This window comes from Lissotriton helveticus, chromosome 2_1, assembly GCF_964261635.1.
Source record: "Lissotriton helveticus chromosome 2_1, aLisHel1.1, whole genome shotgun sequence".
NCBI classification, from domain to species: Eukaryota; Metazoa; Chordata; class Amphibia; order Caudata; family Salamandridae; genus Lissotriton; species Lissotriton helveticus.
Window position 1 is genome coordinate 1,404,249,747 of NC_136059.1, and position 21,734 is coordinate 1,404,271,480.

The following is a 21,734-nucleotide window of genomic DNA, read 5'->3' on the forward strand; positions in this document are numbered from 1 at the left end:
CATGTCTAATACTTGCCGCTGATTTTTAAGAGGAATTACCTGATGAATTATGGATGAAGAGAATAGAATACCAAGATATTTCAATTTATCGTTTTGCCAAATAATTTCATTCATAGGTATCATATCAGGAGTACAATAAATGTTTTATTGAAAAAATATCAGTTTTGTTAGTATTTAATTTATATGCAGAAACTGTGGAATACTTTGAAATAATCTCTAATAGGGAAGGGAATGAGGATATAGGATCACTAATAAATATAAGTGCATCATCAGTATAAGCTAAGGTTTTAATAATAACATCCTTAATATTGATTCCTTTAATATTAACACATTTTCTTATAGAAGTAAGGAAAGGTTTAATACCAATAAGAAACAAAAGCAGGGAATGGGGGCAACCTTGTCTTGTACCTCTAAAAAGGAAAGATAGATTTAAAACTTGGCCATTGATAAATAAACGAGCAGTGGGAGCAAAATATAAAGCAGGAATCTTGCGGACAAATGTGTCATCAAAATTAAATGATAATAAGGTATGAAATAAGAATTGCAAATTCATTTTATCAAAAGCTTTCTTACCATCTAATGCCAGAATTCCTGAAGGTAGAGTTAAAGTAGAACCTTGTTCAATTACATGTAGCAAAGTTCTTGTATTGTTTGCATAATATCTATTCTTCATAAAACCAGATTGATCGGGGTGAATAATATAATCTAACACAGGGGATAATCTAGAAGCAAGTATTTTAGCATATAATTTACAATCTTGATTAATTAAAGATATAGGACAATAATTTGACACAAGAGTGGGGTCCTTATCCGGTTTGGGAAGTACAATAATTAAAGTCTCAGTAAAAGAACCTGAGGTAATTCCTAAAGAGCCCAAAAAGGTAAAATGTTGAAATAAATAAGGCAAAAGTTGTAACTGAAATTCTTTGTAATACTCAGCCGCAACACCATCGGGACCAGGAGACTTATTTTTTTTAAGAGATTTTATGGCTGATATAATTTAATCAGTAGTAATGGGTGAATCAAGCCCAATTTTATCTGATTATGAAATCTTGGCTAATCCACAGATCTGTCGGCATTAAAACGGAATTTGGCTTTAGGATTCAAAATCTGAATGCCAGCTCTTTTGCTAAGGATTTAGTTAAACTCATATCGAAGTTTTTGTAGTTTGACTCTATATTGAGGATCATTAGACATAATAAAAAGTCTCTCAAATTTCGCAATTTGTTTTTCTAAATTTTTAATATTTGCTTCAAAGTTTTAATTTCTGGGGCCATAATAGAAATAGTTACACCTCTAATATAAGCTTTAAAAGCATCCCATCTATTAACCATAGAAGTAGAACCTTCAGGGTTGAATAGGAAATATTCTTGAATGGCATTTAAGAGCTTAGGTTTATTATGTTTATTAAAAACGATGCCAGTATTCATTCGCCATCTAGATTGCTTTGTAAAAGTTGAATTTAATTTCAAAACAAAAGAAATCAAAGCATGATCTGAAATGTCAATGTTACTAATCTTAGGAGTAATCACAGAGTTAATTAGTTCCTTGGAAACTAATAAATAATAATTTCTAGAATGAGAATTATGTGGGTTTGAAAAAAAGCAAAACTTTTTTCTGTAGGGAAGTGTAGTCACCAAATATCTACTAACTTAGTGGTTTGAATAAATTATTTAAAAGCATAAAAAACCTTAGAAGGGTGAAATTTAGTAAGAGATAATCTATCTAATAAAGGATCAGATATAAGATTAAAATCACCTCTGACAATTAAAGGAACTTTACCCAACTTTATAACCTCATTTGTAAGAATAGACCAAAAACAGGATCATCCGCAGTAGGACCATAAACATTTAGTAAAAATATGATTGAATCATGAACATTAATTTTAACTTTTATATATCTCCCGTCAGCATCTGAAGTTTTACTCAAAATTTGGCAATGTAATTTTTTTGCAAACAGAATAGCCACATCATTTTTTTTTGCCATTGGTAGGAGACAATAGTATCAACCCACATTTTCTTTATATAATCTAAGATTTTGTCATCTATAGGAGTCTCCTGTATAAAACAAGTATTTCCTTTGCAACTACCTAAATAATCTAACATTTTTGTATGCTTAACTGGATGGCGTAAAACTTTAATATTTAATGAGACTACTTTAATATTATGAACATTAGCCATAATGGAAGAGAAAGAGAAAAAAGGTCAAGAGGAGGAAAGCAAGAAATAAGGCAAGAGTATGAAAAAATAGTAGCTCCAGAACAAACAAAAAGGAAGGAGGAAATAAAACATGGAAGAAATTACAAACATAAAACATTAATATCAAGAATGAAACTCACACACGCTCTACAAGCTTAACCGGAACCATTGGAGCCCAATGCGAGAATAAATCATCAATTTGTCAGAAAATATGTAACTGCCAATATTCAAGTAGCAGAGTCATGAGTATCCATTGAGTGCTGTGACTGTTGATCCAAAAACTGGCTTAATTCTTCAGGACAATGAAAGGATTTCGAGAAATTATCTTTCCAAATACGCATTGTTGAAGGATCAAAAAGACCAAATTTGAAACTAAGACTTCTTAGTTGAGGACGAAGAGCAGTGAAATCCTTGCAACAGTCTCCTTGGCAAAATCTTGATGTATAAATATTTTATTGCCATTGACCATCAATGAAGGAATTTCTCGTGCTGCTTTCCTGATCAAAACAAAATGGTGGTGATGGAGAACTCTAAAGATCATTTGTCGAGGTTTTGTGTGTTGATGGTTGCGAAGGGAAGGAATCCTGTGTGCCTTATCAATTTCAAATTTTTCAGGAAATTTGATTTTTTAGAGGCCAGGAATCATATTTTCCAAATATAATCTGCAGTTGGCACCCTCAACATCTTCTGGTAAATTAAAAATGCATAGGTTATATTGTCTGTTTCAATTTTCCATATCTAAGAGTAGTGTAGACATAGGTGATATTTTCGCCACAAGTGAGGTAAAAGAGTCTATTTTTACCTCATTATCTTGTATTTTAATTGAATTATCAGAGATTTCCATTGATAAACTAGCCATTTATTTGCGCACGTTTTTAATCTCTGACGCAATTGTATCTGTATTAGCAAGAAATGCCTGAATTTCTTCCAGAATTAAAGATAAGGAAGGTTCAGTCGACTCTACCACTTTTGATTTATTTATTTATTTATTTTATTTATTTTGTGTATTTATAAAGCGCAGTCCTGTCACCCAGAGGGCATCCTGGCTCTTTGATCTAGGAACAGTTACACTTTATCCGCTCAGGCAATTTTTGGAAACAAATGTGTTTTTAACGCTTTCCTGAACGGAAAATAGTCCCTGTGGCTTCTCAGAGATAGTGGCAGGGAGTTCCAGAGTTTGGCCGCTGCAACACTAAAGGAGCGGCCACCCATCCTCACTCTCTGGAACCTCGGGACTACAAGTAGATGCGCCGAAGAAGAGCGGAGGGGCCGCGAAGCAGAGTACCACGCGAACATATTTTGCAGAGGAATAGGACCCTGTTGATGTACAGCTTTAAACACCAAACACGCAGCTTTATACTGAACCCGCAAGTGTACCGGGAGCCAGTGTAGGTCTCTTAGAGCTAGAGTGGAGGAGCTAGACCTAGGGCGGGAGAGAGCCAATTTGGCGGCCATGTTCTGCACCCGTTGTAGCTTCCCCGTCAAGTTTTTTGGGGCCTCCAGAAGTAGCCCATTACAATAGTCGGGACGACTTAGTATGGTACCACGAACTACTTCCGGCCTGGCTTGAGCGGGGAGAAAGGGCAGAACTTTGCGCAACATGCGCAACAGCATCATGCACGTAGAGGTGGTTTTGTTGACGTGCATGTCGAGCTGTAGGTTCGGGCCAAAGATCACCCCCAAGTTGCGAGCTGATTCCGCCGCCAACACTGGCTCAAGGAAGGTGCTAGGCAAAAAATTGGCAGAGGTGAAACCTGCTCTCTCCTTTTATTATGAACAGAATTTTTATTTTCCATTTTCTTGTAGTAAGAATTAAATTTATAAAGAAATATAAAGTTAATGAGAAAGTAGAGTGTTAATTGGGAAAATATCCTTAAAATGACTGGTGCAGCAGCTAAAATGGTCTGTGGGAGTGGCTAGGCCCAAGCCAGGCCCTTTCTTGAGTGCTCACTCCGCCCCCCTGACAGACGAGCCTGCAATACCAGAAGACAGAGCTGGGTGCAGGAGCCTGAAGAAGAGAAAAATCACTTCTGCTGTCCAAAAACGTGAGAAACAACTCTGCATCACAGGTACTGGCTTCAATTATACAGTGATCTCCTTGTAGGTAGAAATCTGACAAAATTTAGCCATTTTTATTCAAAAACAGGCAAAAACCAGCTGGAGCTCACCGGAAGGCGGCCATTTTGTATCGCACGCTTGTGCGTATTCTCCTACAGAGTGGTCTTTAATCATCTTTTCTGCTACCGTGCACACACCCGGCCTCACGATACAATTGCTCATACAGTGATGTAATTGATGAAATCATTGATGATGTGATTGGCGACTGCACCTGCTGTTATCTGTGATTTTGCAGCATGCTAATCTGTCACTGTAAACTCATGCTATCATAAGGTACCACTGCGCAAAGGAATTGAAAGAATTTTTTAGGTCGGAGTGATTATTTGTGTGTAATGCAAAGTGATACGCAAGTGTACCATTTATTATCAAAGATTAATGTGTACTAAAACTACAAATTATATTAAATGTGACTTTTAAACTTTTTATGCTTTTGTTTGCAATTTTTTATAACACAGGGTGTTCCTTATGTGAGACAGAAGAACGTCTTTTTAAGAAGTTGTTTGGACATTACAACCAATATATAAGGCCTGTTGAAAATGTTTCAGACCCTGTTAAAGTGCATTTTGAAGTGGCACTCACTCAACTTGTAAATGTGGTAAGACCCATTGTAATAACTCCCATAAATGTAAAGTACCACCAAGGCATGAATCACATATGGTGGAAGTCAACGAAGAAAGTGGGTGTTTTTATTTGTTTACTTAAGAATAATATGCAATTGAAATGTAAAACATTATTTAACCATCAACACATTATTTGTGGATCTATAGATGTTGATACTAATATTGGGGCCCGATAATGTATTGCTAATAAATGTTGGTGCTGATTTGCTTATGAAATATCAGAACTTTGTGTTCACTCAAGACTTTTGAGGTGCTCCACTTCATTTTACTAATATGTGTATTGTAACCATCTGCATGAACAAAGGTGTTGCTATGTCACGTTTCTTAGATTTTTCTAGGCTGCCATTTTTTATTGTAGCTTCATGAATAGCTGGGAGAATTGGAAGCAGTATATAGGGCAAAACAATAGTAGTTGAAATTGCATGACTATTTAAAAATAGTACAAGTCAGTTGATCCCTTCAAACTAGATAATTTACTAGTTTACAATTTAAGGATTGGTTATTTTAATGGAAAATGAAATGAGGTGAATTAGGAGTGATACTATGCCATACAATGCAGTTCCTGATATGGACACACATACTGTGCTATCAGGAGCTATTTATATCCATTTTTAAGTCCTGAATGATAGCCGAATAGAGAAAATTTTTGCAGAAGCTGACAAAGAGTGCAATCAGGAGTGTATGCTGAGAGTTGTAAATTACATGAGGAGGGACAAGATAACGTGACACGCGGACCTCCAAGGGTAAACTCCAAGACTCCCTCACATGTGGAAAAATACCTTCAAAAGAGATAAATGTTCTTCATTCCGGTTATTCCCTTTCTCTCTAATTTACCCTCATCCCAGGGCAGGCTTCTGAGCATCCGGATCCCAAAATAGAAGGTGCAGCTAAGAGATGCAAAGAAGGGGTACATTGTCATGTTGGGCTCCCAATGAGAGAGGCGGAGTCTGGTGCCATTGCCAGTGAGGCATACAGAGTGCCTTTAATGAATGACACTGATGAGCTCAGAAAACAGCCCACCAAAGATGCAGAGTTAGGTTGCAAGGTACCAGTGAAAGACCTACAGACACTATTGGGATTCTGGCAACATCATATTGATTGGAAATGGGAGAAGAAATAGGACATCACTATGAAAATTGTGCAATTTTGCGCAATCAGCTGACGTAAATTGTGCTGCCATTTGCTTTCCTCTCAGCGCATGATGGTTTCAGCTCCAGTAGCCTGTCTGGGGAGAATGTAAACACAGCACTCACTGTAATTTATACTCTTTCTGTTTGGGTTCTGAGGGATTAAAAAATAGAGAGTGCACCTCTATACTTGTGAAACTGAACTTGTAATTTTCTGATCATCCGTGAAAATCATTCAGAAAGATACTCTATGCCATTACTCTAGTATGCCTACTTGTGAAATGTGCTTCATGTTTGGTAAATATTTCAACTATTGACAGAAACGTTTGAATTTTCTTGTTTTCTGACAATATTGTGGATGTTATGCCTATACATTGAGTGCACTAAGTGCAAGGTAGGAGTTGCACTCACAATTTGCCTGTATTAATACAAATGCCATAGTTTCTATGCTGTCATCCTATCTTGAATATGGTCCAATGTGATCAATTTATTCTGTACCAGGAAGTAGTTAATATGACCCCGTTTGAACTCTTCCAAGGACTTGGGGCCAGATTTAAAGTATCAGCCACACTGATGGAATACCGTCCACCAGATTTTGAGATCATCCCTGGGGGAGCAGTGACCTCTGTTCCTTGATAGGGACTACTGTTTGGGAGTTCCTTTCAAGACAAAAAAAGTATGGTGGGCGGCCATCAGTTTTGACAGCTGTTCATCACACTTCGAAGTACAGGAGCAAGGTCTTAATATGGAGGAGAGTCCACCAGTAGAATTTCCTCCATAGTACTAACCCAATCAAGGATTAAATTCCACTAGTGGATGCTGCCCAAGATTTAGAATTTACGTTACATTTCAGATGATTTTCTAATACCACCCCACTGTAAATCAGGCTCCAAGTGTCATGGGACTAGATGTATGAGACATCCACAATATCTGTCCTTTTGCGACCGCAAGAAAACATTTTGGTATGTAATAATCCCAAATTGTGATTTGGTAACATCGCAATTTGAAATTACAAATACATACCAATTCACGTCCCTTCAAAATACCGAATCAGAATGGGATGTATGCACATTTTCTGACTAAAATGTGGTTACAAAACATTTGCAGTCCAACTCAAAGTTGGTTCCCCCTTGAGAATGTGTGAAAAAAAGTTTTTAACCGACCACTGCCACTCTTACAAAAATGATATTTGGAATGTTGCATTTTTTTCTTTTTGAATGCATCCCGTTTTGCTTTAAGGAAATGGGCTACAATTCTTTTTTTAATTACTTTATTTAAAAGCAATCACAGACATGGTGGTCTGTCGAACCCAGCAGACCACATCCCTTTGATGGCTACAGTTCCTGATGGGCCACAAATTGCAACCCACCTCGTTAATATTCATGAGTTTGGTCAATTTGTGACCCACTAGTAATTGATAAATGAAACTCAATGAGTTTCATACATTAAGAACAGCGATTTCCTATCTGCTATTGGCAGAATATTGCAATTAGGTTATTTCTATTCTTAATATTGATACATCTAGCCCTGAGTTTGTACTTATATGTTTGTTCATATCACCTAATAGTATCCAGTTTAGAGCACCTGGAGAAAAACTATAACCAGAATTCGTTCCGCTCTTTTCTGTGTTCTATTTGGGCCACCCTTTCACTAGTTTGACAAAGAAAAAGATCCACCTTATTTAGAACTCCTTTCAATGAAGTTGAGATTCATTGAGCTGAAGAAACAGGCTGCATGAGAGTAGCATTTCTGGTAGGAGCATCTCTGTGTTTGCAAGTTCACTATATTCAATTCAATAATACTTTATTCGGTTACACAGATATATAACCATAAAAGCACATACAATATTATCATACATTATTATTAAAATACGGTTAAAAAAGAAAGATCATGACGGGGGCACAAGAATCATAAATACATTTGATTTTTATCACATTATAATCGTTTTTCTTGATCTAAAAACATTTTTTTAAAAGGCTGTGAGGCTACAACAAAATCTGTCCCTAATTCTCGAAGTGCCACAAGTGCAGGGCGACTGGACCTCATTCCTGATTCTTTTAAAACAGGGACAATCCATGTTTTTTTCTGGATGGAATAAAATGTACAAAAAAATAACACATATATAGTAGACTGTTCAGAGGTGTCATTACATGGGCATTTGCAAAGCTGTTTAGACCAATCGTTAGCAGCTGGGAAACTTATCAATCTGTGTAAAATGCCCAGGCGGAAACGTAGTCACTCATAGACAGTCATAGGTATGGCTGAAGACAGAAAGTTGTTAATAGGAGATTGTGTGCCCGAACCCAGGTTTTATTCAGTTTGGTACACAATTTCTGTTCTATCAAAAAATTCAAAAAATATTCTTATGATTTTTTCTACTCGTCCCAACCATAATGAGTGGTTTATCATAGAATTCATGAAGTCCTAAATTATATAAAAATGATTTAACATATGACAACCATCCAATCCTAATCGCCCCATCCAGGCACCTACTATCTTCTAAAACTCCCCGATTAAAATTTGTCTCCTCTGTTATCCATATCCTATGCCACAATAGGGCAGGTTGAATCTTCATAATATCTTCTAAATATGACAGTCCTAGTTCAATGTGGCACAAAAAGGAGGAGGTACTATTAGGGACCATCAATAGTAATTTTAAGAACATATTTTCAGCTACCTGGAGTGAACCCACGCATACCCCCTTATGCCAGCTCCAAACGTAGCAACGCTGACGCATTTCGCTCTATAAATATTCAATAGTTCCTCCGTGGGACGTCTACCCAATTTCCTGCTAAAATTGGAGAGAGCAGATAAGGTCTTAATATATAATAATCTCCTTGCTTTAACAGCCTGCACACATGATCCTGTACAATCAAACAATATTCCAAGATAGGAAAATATCTTTGTGATTTCTATCTGTTTATTATCGATAAAAATAGATTTTTTTTCTTTATACATCCTGTCCCGCAATTCATTACAAAAGTTTTAGAGGAATTTATAGTAAGACCTCTACCTAACATAAAATTTGCAAAGCTGGAGACCACCTTTTGCCATCCCAGCGGGGTGCGTGCCATTAAGACCGCTTTGTCCGCATATAATAATGCGGGAATAGGTCGCTTACCAGCCTCAGGTAGGTCTTCACATTCTTGCACTAAAACCCTTCCAATATTGTTTATGTACAGGGTAAAAAGGAAAGGTGCAAGAATGCACCCTTGCCTGAGACCTCATTTTACTTTAAAGTGTCTCCTACATTCACCACCCATCCCAAACCGAACCCGTGCCCTAGCGCTTAAATAAAACTCCCTTATAAAAGAAATTCAAAATTGATCGATGCCCATTTCCTCCAAAATAAGCCATAATTTATTGTGACTCACACAATCAAATGCCGATGATAGGTCGACAAATGCCGAATATAGGGGCCCCTTTTTTGCCTTAATATACTTGTTCAATAAAATATTTAAATTTAGGCCCTGCTCTATACTGTAGGTCGCTTATCACTGACTGTTCTTCTGCCCAATCTTGTAACCTATTTAATATGACCCGACCTACGATTTTTACCGTTGAATCTAACAATGATATAGGTCGATAGCAGGCCGGGTCATTCGTATCCCCTTTTTTAAATATTGGGACAAGGATAGACTCATACCATGTTGAACTAAAACCAGTTGGAGTCGATGCATTAAATACTTGCGTAAATAGAGGGCCCCATAGGGCAATATTTGCTTTAAAAATATCGACAGGGACACCATCCGGCCCGCGGCCTTCCCTCCTGCACTTGCGGCAATGGCCAGGTTTACCTCACTAAGCTCAAATAGTGATACTCTCCCATTATCCCAAGGCAATAAACCTTGGTCCTCCACGACGTCCCATATTAATATGTCATACCCACCCTCAGTACTCCTCGTATCAAGTGGCTGTGGGGTTGTTACATCATACAAAAGAGAAAAGTGTTCTATCCATCTATTCTCAGAGATGGCCACCTCAATTGTTGATGCCACCTTATCCTTAAGGAAAGGTGCATTAACTGCTCTCCAGAATGCACAAGAATCTTTGGCAATTGATGCTTCATGATGGGCTTTACAGGCCTCCGCCTTCAAATTTTCTCTTCTGTCTTTTAAGGCCTGTTTTTACTCTTTCCCTGCCTCTCTGATTCTAACCCTGTCTTTAGCTCGATTATGCAAGTCATGCTTTAGATTTCTATAGGTCCGGTTACAGTTTGGATCAAGCCAGCCTTTTCTACCCTTACTGTTATTCCTGCGCTTTATGTGAATGGTAAGTGCCTTTTTAATGTAATCAGTGATTATATTAAAATTATCAATAATATCCTTTGGTGCAGTGTTTTCCTCCAGACACACCATAATCGCCTCATTACAATTAATTACCACCCCAGCCATAAAGTCTGAGGGTATCACATTCTCCCAGCGCAAGTTATAACCATTTTGTCAGATTAAGGCGATATTTTCTAAAATGAAATTTGGGGTATTGACTTTGCCTGTATTTTGATTAAATATCAATATACTCACACTCTGGACAAAATGATCACTCAAAGCAATCTGATGTTGGGAGAAATCTTCGACAATTGACCCATAACGATTGGAAACCAGAATGAAATCAATTGTATAGAAAGACCCATGCCCATTAGACGTAGGGCCGAGAGGCACCTGGGTACTACTTAAAGTATTTGCAAGACCCAAATCAAACTCGAATAGTATGTAATTTAAATATTCACCATACATTGAATGTGGGAAATGTGGTAGAAAAGTCTCCATATCATATGTAAAGCCACAGTTCCCATTATTCGAGTATTGGCACAGAACGGTATTAAAATCTCCTCCCCTTAACACAATCAAATCTTTACTCCCTAGGTCCTGCAACATGTGCAGGTATCCACGTATGGCCTTCAAAACCCCTTCTAATGAATCATGGGGAATATTGTTATAGTAATTAACAAGTATTACTAAACAATTTATACCAACCTTCAATCTAATAATTTGATAAAAACTGTCCTCCCATACCAAATCTATTATTTCAAATTTAACTAAATTCGAAATATACGTACACAGCCCCCTTTTGCTCTACCATGTTTAGAGGCTATAGCATTGGTATGAAAGGTTCTGTAACCATTAATATGTATTGGTTCTGGTACCCATGTTTCCTGTAGGCTGAAGACATCAAATTGTTGTATAAATTCACACCACAATACATTATTCACTTTAATTTTTAGGCCGGCTATATTCCAAAACATAAAATTGCGTCTACCGTTCCCTGTAGAGGGTCTATCAAATATCGGACTTTCTACTATACTAGAGCCAGGGAAAGTATCCCTCATTATTGAGTGTATGACAACAGTAGTAACAGGATCCACAGACTTAGCATTCACTGCAAGGTCACCTTCTGGTGTGTTCTGATATGCTACAGTTTCATATGTTCCCATAGGTCCCATACCCCCAATACCAACATCCACCGTATTATACATTGTCATTCAATCCCTACTAGTTACACTACATTCATGGAAGCATTATCAGACCCATTTTGTCAATCTTCTTCTTCCAAATTCTGTAACATAATAAAGCGATTAGAAGTGGGTATTCCATAACTTGTAATGTAAGGTATCAGTGGAGCGACTTTTCTCTGTGTAACACTACCAAAATGGCTAAGTTTGTTAAAGTATCCTAATGGTACGATGTTAATTTGGTCTTCCCGAATTGGATATTTAAGCACCCTGCCCAACATTGTCTCAATTAGATACGGGGTTTTAAAACTCAAAATTACACAGTATCCATCATGATCTTTTTGCCCCCTTCCTACCCAACCCACTCTTCTGGCCATTTTAAACTCATTGAGAAGTGTATCTGTTAAACTTGTTCTGTACCCCAACCAGGACAATGATTTATTTCTTAAGCTTTCCCATGTCTCCTCAGTCCCTTTTTGGAATCTTGGTACATTAGTTAGTACCACAATATATGGAGTTACAGCCGGGGGTAGATCTATAAATGGCACTTGTTTCTTAAACTCTAACTCTCTCATTGCGTTTGGGTTTCTGATCACACTATGCCCCTCAAGCTGTTTGATATTACATCCATTAGGTGCAGTTAATCTGGAACTGATCTCCACATTTCCAGTTCCACTTCCAATTATTGGTTGTGAACTTTGGTTATGCGTTTGTAAATGTGTGCCAGAGTCTAAAGTATCAACTACCACAGGGGCAGCCCTAACCACCTGAACCAGGGGCTATTAGTATTTTATCCTTACAGTGGTTCAGAATGTGCAACAATTACTAACATATCATAACACATGCAAAGAACAAGACAATTAAAAAAGAAGAAAAATTAGAAAATGAAAAGTTTTGGCCTGTATAAGAAACAATTATAGAAAAAGTATATGTGTAATTATAGAATATATACAACATTTATTCAGATTAAAATGTTACATAAAGCTCAGACATATTGCCGGTACAAAAAAACAATTACAATACATATAAAATACACAACCAGACAGGTGGCATACACACAGAGGTTACATGAACATAAGAGTTCTAGATCCATACAAGAACTCCTATAAACAAAACAATCTGTCCTCCTTAAGTTGTGGCCACAATAGCGTCGACCGCGTTTCGACCGTTGTCATAAATACATGATTATCCTCAGGACGTTCGTTTGGGCGCCATCACACTAGCTGACTTAAGGCAGCATTTTTGGATTAAGGACTGCTGCGAGCTTTTGGCATCAGTTACGGAAGAGCCACTATGAAGTGAGTGGAGTTTTAAACGGGCTCCCGAGCATTATGCTATTTTAATCTTACTGACACAAGCATATATTCGGTTTTGCTTGTCCGCGATTCCACAGCGCGGAAATTGGTTGGTGTGATGAGGGGTGAAAGGAAGCTCTCTGGGGTGTGGTCACGAGTCACAAACCATAAACCACCCTGCCCTGTGGTCATGAGCCGTGGGCACATGTCATCGACGCAATACTTCACTGAGGAATAAGGAACAAGCAACAAAGATTACAGTTGGGTGACATTTTATTGCACAAAACACAGGTATTTCAATAAAACGCATTTCTAGTGAATATTCTTTAAGACAATCTGCCTTCACTCTGCCAGGAGTATAAAATAGAACTTGCTTCTAAAGTGCCAGAGACTCAAGACATGGAGTACATTTTTTTAATGAAAACATAGTGCCTAGAATCAAGCCTTTCTGATGAGAACTATAGGCCAGCTGGAGTGAGGAGCCATTAAAATTCACATTTAAATCAGCTAGAGTCTCAGAAAAGACACAGAATATATTCTATGTAAATGTAAAGAACTTGAAGCAAGCCTTCCTGAAGAGAATGATTCATGCAAGTCAAACATCTTGAAGAGACCCAGAATGTGAGTGGCCAGGATTATTGAAAAGGCACAATTGAAATTAGTTGGGGTAAGCAGATCACTCTATAAAGTCTAGTGCCCAGAAGTCCCTCAGCCTATGGAGACTATCCCAGCAGGACCTAATAGCCTAAGTGAACCTAAAATGCAAGGGATTGGGTGTGAATGGAAAGTACAGAGCAAGGACAGACATTTAAAAGACAAAAGTATTATCTGGCTTAGGGTGCCCACCACCTGAGAGAGAGGAATTGACACCCCAAGTCAGACAATCGGCTAGCCGGAGAGCCTGCATGCAAGAAGTTGCATTAGCAGAACCCCGGCTTCAGATTTGATGGGCTGAATCTAATAAACCTGAAAATGCGGAACCAGGTTCTATGGTGACATACTGGCCTACGCCCATTCAGTGCAGGCGGTCTAACCACATGTGTTCTAGGACACCGGAAGGAAAATCTTCAGAGAACATTGTGTACATTTGTGACAAGAGAACATTGTGTACACTTGTGACAAGAGAACACTGTGCACACCCGTGACAAGAGAACACCGTGTACATTTGTGACAAGAGCACATTGTGTACATTTGTGACAAGAGTACACCGTGTACACCCGTGACAAGAGAACACTGTGTAAACCTGTGACAAGAGCAATGGGGCTTGTGAAAGGCTACTGTACTTTTCTGGTTTGCTCAATTGCCTTGTTGTGTTCAGCACATCAGAAATGCACGTTTAAAACTATTTAGGCTCAGTGGATTCTGTTAACATAAGCTGGTGGCTTTTGGCCTTTGGCTTGGGCCTACAAACCCGGGATTCAGGGGATCCGTGGGATTTCATTTGCTGATTTTATTTAGTGAAAATTGGTAATTTTAGCATATTTTCAGATTTTGTCAAGTGGGGCTCACATCCTACCAAGGTCGATAAAAACGCCCCTCTATCAGGTGAAAAGCTCAGTTAACGTATTGTCCTGAGGATGACCATGTATTTATGACAACGGTCGAAACGCAGTCGACGCTATTGTGGCCACAACTTAAGGAGGACACATTGTTTTGTTTATAGGAGTTCTTGTTTGGATCTAGAACTCTTATGTTCATGTAACCTCTTTGTGTATGCCACCTGTCTGGTTTTATATGTATTGTAATTGTTTTTTTTGTACCGGCAATATGTCTGAGCTTTATGTAACAGAGTGTCCAGCCAGACAAGCAAAATAATCTGAGCGGTACAGGCGTGAGCAAGTGAAAAGGCCTACAATTGTATATAGACAAAGTGCCCGCATCGCATATGAGGTGACGCTTGCTCGCATCTTTCATTCTGGGATGGTGATAAGTGAATCAATATGGGCGGTACAAGCGTGAGCAAGGTGAAAGGACTTACATATGTGTATGGGCCAAGTGCCCGCTTCGCGTTTAAGGTGCCGCTCGCTCGCAAGGGAAAATTGACTAACCTCAATTAGGCTTGCGTAAGGTTAAGCCGCATACGCATTTGTTGGCGGTAGCCGAATTATTAGGATTTTCTGTGAAGGTTTAAAAACTAAGCGTAAGATAACGGAAATACTGGATAATATCTGGCAAACAAGGAGATAACTCAGCGGGAATTCTCACCTGAGGATGAATAACCTGGCGTTTATTTCGCTTGTCACTATCCTATGATAAATGATTGTGAGCGTCCTTGGTTCCGCGCTGGGTTCTACTTACATCTTATTCTATAATGTAGCCCTCACGTTCACTCACACCAGCCATCTCCGTTCACGGTTATTGCTTTGCTATGAGTCTTTTAATAACGGTTGTTCAATCACGCACACGGTGCGGTTGCTTTACATCAGGGCTGGTCCCTGACCCCCTGGACAGCACAATGTGTTACGGTCTGTATTAGACGCTCCCTAATCTCCTTCCCTTTTCCTCATTTCCCACAGGCAATCTCTAATTATTCAGACTTGTACCCTTACTGTCCTGATGATGATCCTACTATTTTCTAAATAGGATCGAAACGTTGTAGACTAATGTAAACAGTTTGCACATTAATCGAATCTGATAAACAAAAGTGTATTTACTGTTTCCTCAAGCTTGTTAGAATTTGTGTTCAATATTCCACAAGCTACCCTTTCTTGCCTGAAATTTCCCTGTCCTAAAGTGTACTTGTCATGTGTTTATGTAGGATGCAGGATTGTGTCCCACTGTATTGATGTGTTTATACTTTTGGTTTGAAATTTTTGAATGATTAAATTGACTGTCGGCTGGACACTCTTAATATAGCACTGATTGGAGTCTATATTTATCCTTATGACCATACTGCTCTTTTTATGGACCATTGTTCTAATACTAAACTGTTACCCAAGGTCCTTATCTACCTTTCGGGTTCCCTTGTGTTTTTGAAAGTATAAGTTTTCTAACAGCATATCTGTAACATATAAGAGCTTTCTGTTCTTGACAGACAAGATTTACATAGTGGGTTTGCACAGACAGGTGCTATATGCTATGGTAATAGGTTATGCTCTCTAAATAAGCCACCAGGGAACACTACCTTTCCCCACACTCTGAAAAAAATTGAAGAAGGTGCATCCCCCTAAATTTATTTACCTTATACGCCTATTTCTGATTCAACTACATTATGCTACACATTTTATAAATACCAGTTGTAAAGTTTAACCCCAGTTCATATCATCTAATATACATTTACTTTTTGGGCATCTCAATGACCAAAATACAGTTATCATCACAAGTGCTTACCTAAAAAAACATCGGGAAAACAAAGAAACATTAGACTTCGAGGAGTGTGTGCACATTTCCCCCCCACAGTGGCACATGCTACTGCATATGAAAAGTGGATTCACCAGCTGACCTGGCTGTCACACATTAACAGTACACAATGGAGCCTACTCACAAACTGCATTTTGTGGTATGTTTAGTAGAACTATTTGCATTCCACCAAATTTTATCCACCAACCTACGTGTGGAGATCTCCACCTTTGCCTCTCCTATGTTTTCTGTGCAGAGATCTCCACCCCAATTACAAAGATATCTGCACATGTAAGCCTAGAGTTTGGTAGTAAATGTGAGAGGGACAGGGGGAGTGGACAGAAAATGGTCAATACCTACAACCAAGCAGGAAGGTTTTCGAGAGGAGTAAAGAGGGGTTAAGGATGGGCTAAGGAGGGGATTAGGGAGGAACATGTACCCACCCACCAAAGAGTAAGCCCAGTCCTGTTTACAAACTTCATTTGTAAAGTTATTACAGTTACAAAGTACTAAAGTAGTAGTAAATGGAGCCTATTAACAAAGGTAAAAGTGCAAATGAGTAAACCTACATATGTAAGTTTACTCTAAAACTTTCGAGTAACTGTAGTACTTTTGAGAGCATTATAAAAGCTTTAAGTAAAGTGGGTTAATCGGTTAAAAAAACACTTTGGTGCTAGTGCAGTTCGTTGCCGGTGCAAGCAATGCAGTCAGTACAGAGTTAGTTGCAGAGGAAACCAATGCAATTGGTGCAGGAAAGTGCTTCATGGAGGTTCCGAGTTACTGACCACAGTGATGGTTTCCCGGCTCAACCTTAGTTGGAACGGCTTCTGTTCTTTAGTTTAATGGACTGTACTTGGTTCACCAGTGTAAGAAGCTACTGGCGATTCTTAAAGACTGGGCCTGCATAGAGTGGATTCTGGCGGGCCTGCTATCAATTCCTGGTGAGGCTTAATCTCGTGATCTAACTGTGTAGCATTTCTGCTCGGCTAATGCAGGAAAACTTACAAGTCTACAATTTAGTTGTATTGCTCCTGGGTTGAAGCATGCTAGACCTGCAACCCCTCTGATTGAAAGGGTTTTTTAGCAGCTGTCTCCTTTCCTGCCACATCTCCTTACAGGTGCATAGTATCAGAGATGATATCTCCCTGGCTGTTTTTGAACAAGCTGCAAGAAGATGGAGGTGACGCCCGCAGCCATGGAGGAAGGTTCTGAGTGCATGGGAGCATGCCAAGGTGAAACTTTAAGAATTTTATTTTCTGTAGATTTGGGTACCCCAAGTTAAAATATTTCAGGGGCTAAGATTTTATAGCTATTCAAAGTCATCCAGGCATGAGATCTGAACGAAAAGGGGGCTTTGTCCTCCACCAAGGAGTGTTGCTGTAGGGATTTCCATGCCACCTTCGTGAAGGCTGAATGATGGATCTGTGTATTCCAGATGGCAGAGAGCCTATTGTTTGCCAGAGCTTCCGTTAGATAGCTTCTTGCAGGGGATTTTCCCCTCTGTTCAAGGTCTTGCCTTAAGAGCTGGTTTAGAGTGTCTGGGGCCAAAGATCTGATCTTATTTCAAGAGATGATGTATGTGCCATGCCTGGCCAAAGATTGCTTCGTAGGCCAAACTCCAGCCTTATTTGCACCAGGGAGGTGTAGTTTGGGAGGCTAAACATAATTCTTTATGCTTTGACTAGAGTTCTATCCAATAGCTTGACGTCTCTGCCTCGCATTGTTTCGCTGCCATAGGTTATTGTGGGTAGAATTTTAGCCTGTTCTACCTTCAGGAGGGGGCTTAGTGTTGGACCAGTTTGTTTTGATGTTAGATTTTTCAAAGTCAATGCTAGCACCGGCCCTTTCCTTTTGATCTCTTCTTGTTGTCATACGAAGGATCCTTCTTTTTCTATGTAGACGCCTAGGTACTTGTAATCCACCTTTGGTTCTAATTGTGTGCCGTCCAGGTGCCAGGACCTCGCTCATTTCCTATTGTTGTTAATGGATATTGTCCTTGTTCTCTTGAGATTGATTGTCAAGTTGTTTTCTCTGGCATAGTCCTGCATTTTGTTGAGAAGGTGTTATGTTATGTTATGTTAATGGCATTTATAATGCGCGCAGCTGCTCCAGCGAAGGAGCGTCCCGGCGCCCGACCAAGTAGCCACACAACATAACTAATGAATAGATTTTAAAATTGAGTTTTAGAAAAACTACGGAAACAGAAAAGTCTTAACAGCCCTCCGAAAAGAGAGCAGGTCAATAAGGATCCGGATTTCAAAAGGAAGTGCGTTCCACAAGGCGGCTGCCCGCACCCTAAAGGAGCGCCCTCCAGCTCGACTACGTTTGAAGCGAGGAGCTGCTGCTAGTTCACGGTCTGAAGAACGAAGGGAGCGGCCAGGAATATAAGGGCACACAAAGTTGTGCAATATCGGAGCAGAGGGGCCTTTTAAAACCTTAAAGGACATACAAAGTACCTTGAAGTGAATCCGCTGCCTAACCGGCAGCCAGTGGAGAGCCTGTAGAATGTGAGAGACAGAGCAAAACCTGGGCAGGCCTACGACTGCTCTGGCTGCTGCGTTTTGCACTCGCTGGAGACGAGTAAGCTTGGACTGATTTAACCCTATAAAAAGGGAGCTGGCATAGTCCAGCCGAGACAATACCGTCGCCTGAACCACAAGTTGACGTGTTGCGGCATCAAAAAATTTGAGTGCAGGTCTCAAATTACGCAAAAGTCCAAAGCAGCAGGCCGCCACCTTTTTAGTGTGGCCGACGAAACTGAGTGTAGGGTCCAACCACACCCCCAGATTTTTAATCTCCGAAACCGGAGTGGGGTGGGGCCCAACTCAGAAGGCCACCAAGTGTCGCCCCAGAGTTCCGTCTGTTTACCGAAGACCATCACCTCTGTTTTTTTGGCATTCAGTTGGAGACAGTTGGACGTCATCCAACTGGCCACCGCCCGAAGTCCGTCCCTGAATCTTGGGGCTTCCGCCTCGGAGTCCCCGCTGATCGTGACCGCTAGCTGAGTATCATCTGCGTATGACACCATGGTCATACCACAGAGCTTTACAACCTCAGCCAGCAGCCTCACGTATATATTGAACAACGTGGGGCTCAGCGAGGACCCCTGCGGGACCCCAAGCATCAAAGGATGAAATTTGGACTGGTAGGGCGGGGCAGCCACACAGAAGGAGCGATCCGCTAGAAACGATCGGAACCACTGAAGTGCTGTGCCAGTCACGCCTGCCTCCTCAAGGCGCTGCAGGAGGATCTCATGCGAGACAGTGTCAAAGGCGGCGCTCAGATCTAACAGGATAAGCGCCGCCGTTTGACCTGCATCAAGCACTGCCCGCAAGTGCTCGACCATAAATAGGAGTGCTGTCTCCGTGCTGTGGCCAGCTCGAAAACCGTTCTGTGTAACATCCAGAACATTAGTACGCGATAGATGGTCAGAGAGGGCGGTGTTAACATGCACCTCCGCGACTTTAGCTGGCCACGGGAGAAGCGAGATAGGTCTATAGTTCTCCGATTTACTAGGGTCGAGAGATGGCTTCTTCAGAATGGGCATTATTACTGCCTGCTTCCACTTCGAAGGCACCTGGCCAGAAGTAAGCGAGATGTTGATCAGGTCGTGAACTGGGTTAGAGAGTATCACGTCTCTAAACATTACTGGCTTAAGCGGGTCTGCCGGAGACCCAGATTTGATTTGAAGAGCCAGAGTCTTGAAAATCTCCGGAGTAAGACAGGGGAAAGAATCTAACACCACCTGTCTAGGCACAATGTGCGACCCGGCACTGGTCTGCCATGCCAACTGCTGTGTGGCTAAGCAGAATTATGTCATCACGTACAGGATGTTGGACAATGTGCTCATCAGCCTCGGCATGTGGGAGTTGCTGTCTGAGGTAGATCTGTCATAAATAAATTGAATAAGGTGGGCGCCAGCACATAGCCCTGCTTCAGGCCTTTGGTTGTTGTTACTCTCTTTCTCGAGAGAGAGAGGTGGGTCCCTGCTCCCTGTTTTACCTGCATCCAAGTATCTGTTTGGAGGAGTGTTAACGTTTTTAAGAGAACTTGTGGAATGCCCCAACGGGATAGCTTCCCCCAAAAACATAATTTCCTATGGGTTTATTTTAAGCCCCTACCTACATTATTCTCTGTTGGAGGGTGTTGCTGTATCAGTGGTTGGTTAGAAGGGGTGCTGGGCTTATTCTAGCTCTGTGGTGGAGTACATTTCTGACTGTTTTGGGTCCTTTTTGGCTGTGGTACCTTTAGAAGTGCAGTTTGTGAATACAAATTGGTTTACTCTTTGTGGGCGGGAGCAGGTCACTCCCTTAACCCCCTCCTTACTTCTCCCTTCATCCAGCTACTCCCCTCTGTCTCAGAAACATTTATACTAAAACGTATAGTCACAGGTCTGGAGGCTCTGCAGGCAGTGCAGAGATCTCCACATAGAAGAATATAGGAGGTGGCTGAATAGCATTTTTCTGTACTTTCAGGTGAATAGGACTAAAATATGGGAGCTGCTCCTAAAAATGGGCAAGGACTCCTCACTTGTTGGGTTCCATCATGCTTTACACATTGGCACTTCAGCTTCAGTAAGATCCAAAGAGGGAGGGGGAATGTACTTGGCTGTTCCCCGTTAACAGAGGGGTCAGACAGGGGTGCGTTATGGCCCCTATTTTCTTTTTATTGTATATTAATAACCTCAAACCTTTTTAATTACTCGTGGTCAAAATATGCTGCCTAATACAATTTACCTTCTGACTTTTTTATATGCTAACCATGACGTATTATGTCTATTACACCTAATGACCCCCTAATCCTCATAGAAAAGTGTATTGAGTTCATGGGCAAACTTGACCTGGACTCCAAATTATCTGAACCATTATATTTGGTGTATGATCACCCAGCACTTATCCATCACTAAAGAAGTGAACCCCTGTGTTAAAAAACGTCAAGGTACGTATAACTGTGATAAGAGAAGGGGAGGAATTAGACAAACTGATTATAAGAGACAACCTGAACACCAAGATGTCGTAAAGAGAAAAGGACACGCTGCATTCAAGGTAAACTGTTGTTTATTCTTCATAAGCTGGACCATCAAAGCAGGGCAGTTACAGCTTTTCAGTCAGACTGTCAACTGTCTTATTTGGAATCCATTACTGTCATCATAGGACCATAGTGTTTGAATACAGTTAAGATTCTACAACAAGCCCAAGACACTACATGGGTCTTTCCTTAATAAAATAAAAGTGTTACTAACAATATTGAAATAATAAATACAATTAAAGAAAACACATGAAAAAAACAAAATATAAAAAAACAATCATAAAGGAATACAGCTATATGAATCAAGAAAGAATATTACTTCCTATATCTAAAAGGAATCTGCTTAACACGTGTACTACGCCTCAGGGAAAGCTCCCCGGTACAATCTGAATTTAAAGTTTTATTACTACCATTCCTAGGAATAGATCTGAATGTATTTACACTTTTTTCCTCCACATTAATGGTACTGTTATTTAAGATGAAAGGTTGGACAGTTCTCTTAACTAAAACAGATTTATCCCACCACTGCCCATTGCTGAGTTTTACAGCACTACCTT

The 21,734-nt window shown here is 40.0% G+C and overlaps 1 protein-coding gene across 1 annotated transcript in view; it reads left to right on the plus strand.

Moving 5' to 3' along the window:
* Nucleotides 1–21,734, plus strand: part of CHRNA6 (cholinergic receptor nicotinic alpha 6 subunit) — a 219,466-nt gene that overhangs the window by 133,523 nt on the left and 64,209 nt on the right. The window contains exon 2 of the mRNA XM_078677527.1: nt 4,772–4,911. Within this exon, the coding sequence (XP_078533653.1) occupies nt 4,772–4,911 (140 nt within the window). The remainder of the gene's footprint in view (nt 1–4,771; nt 4,912–21,734) is intronic.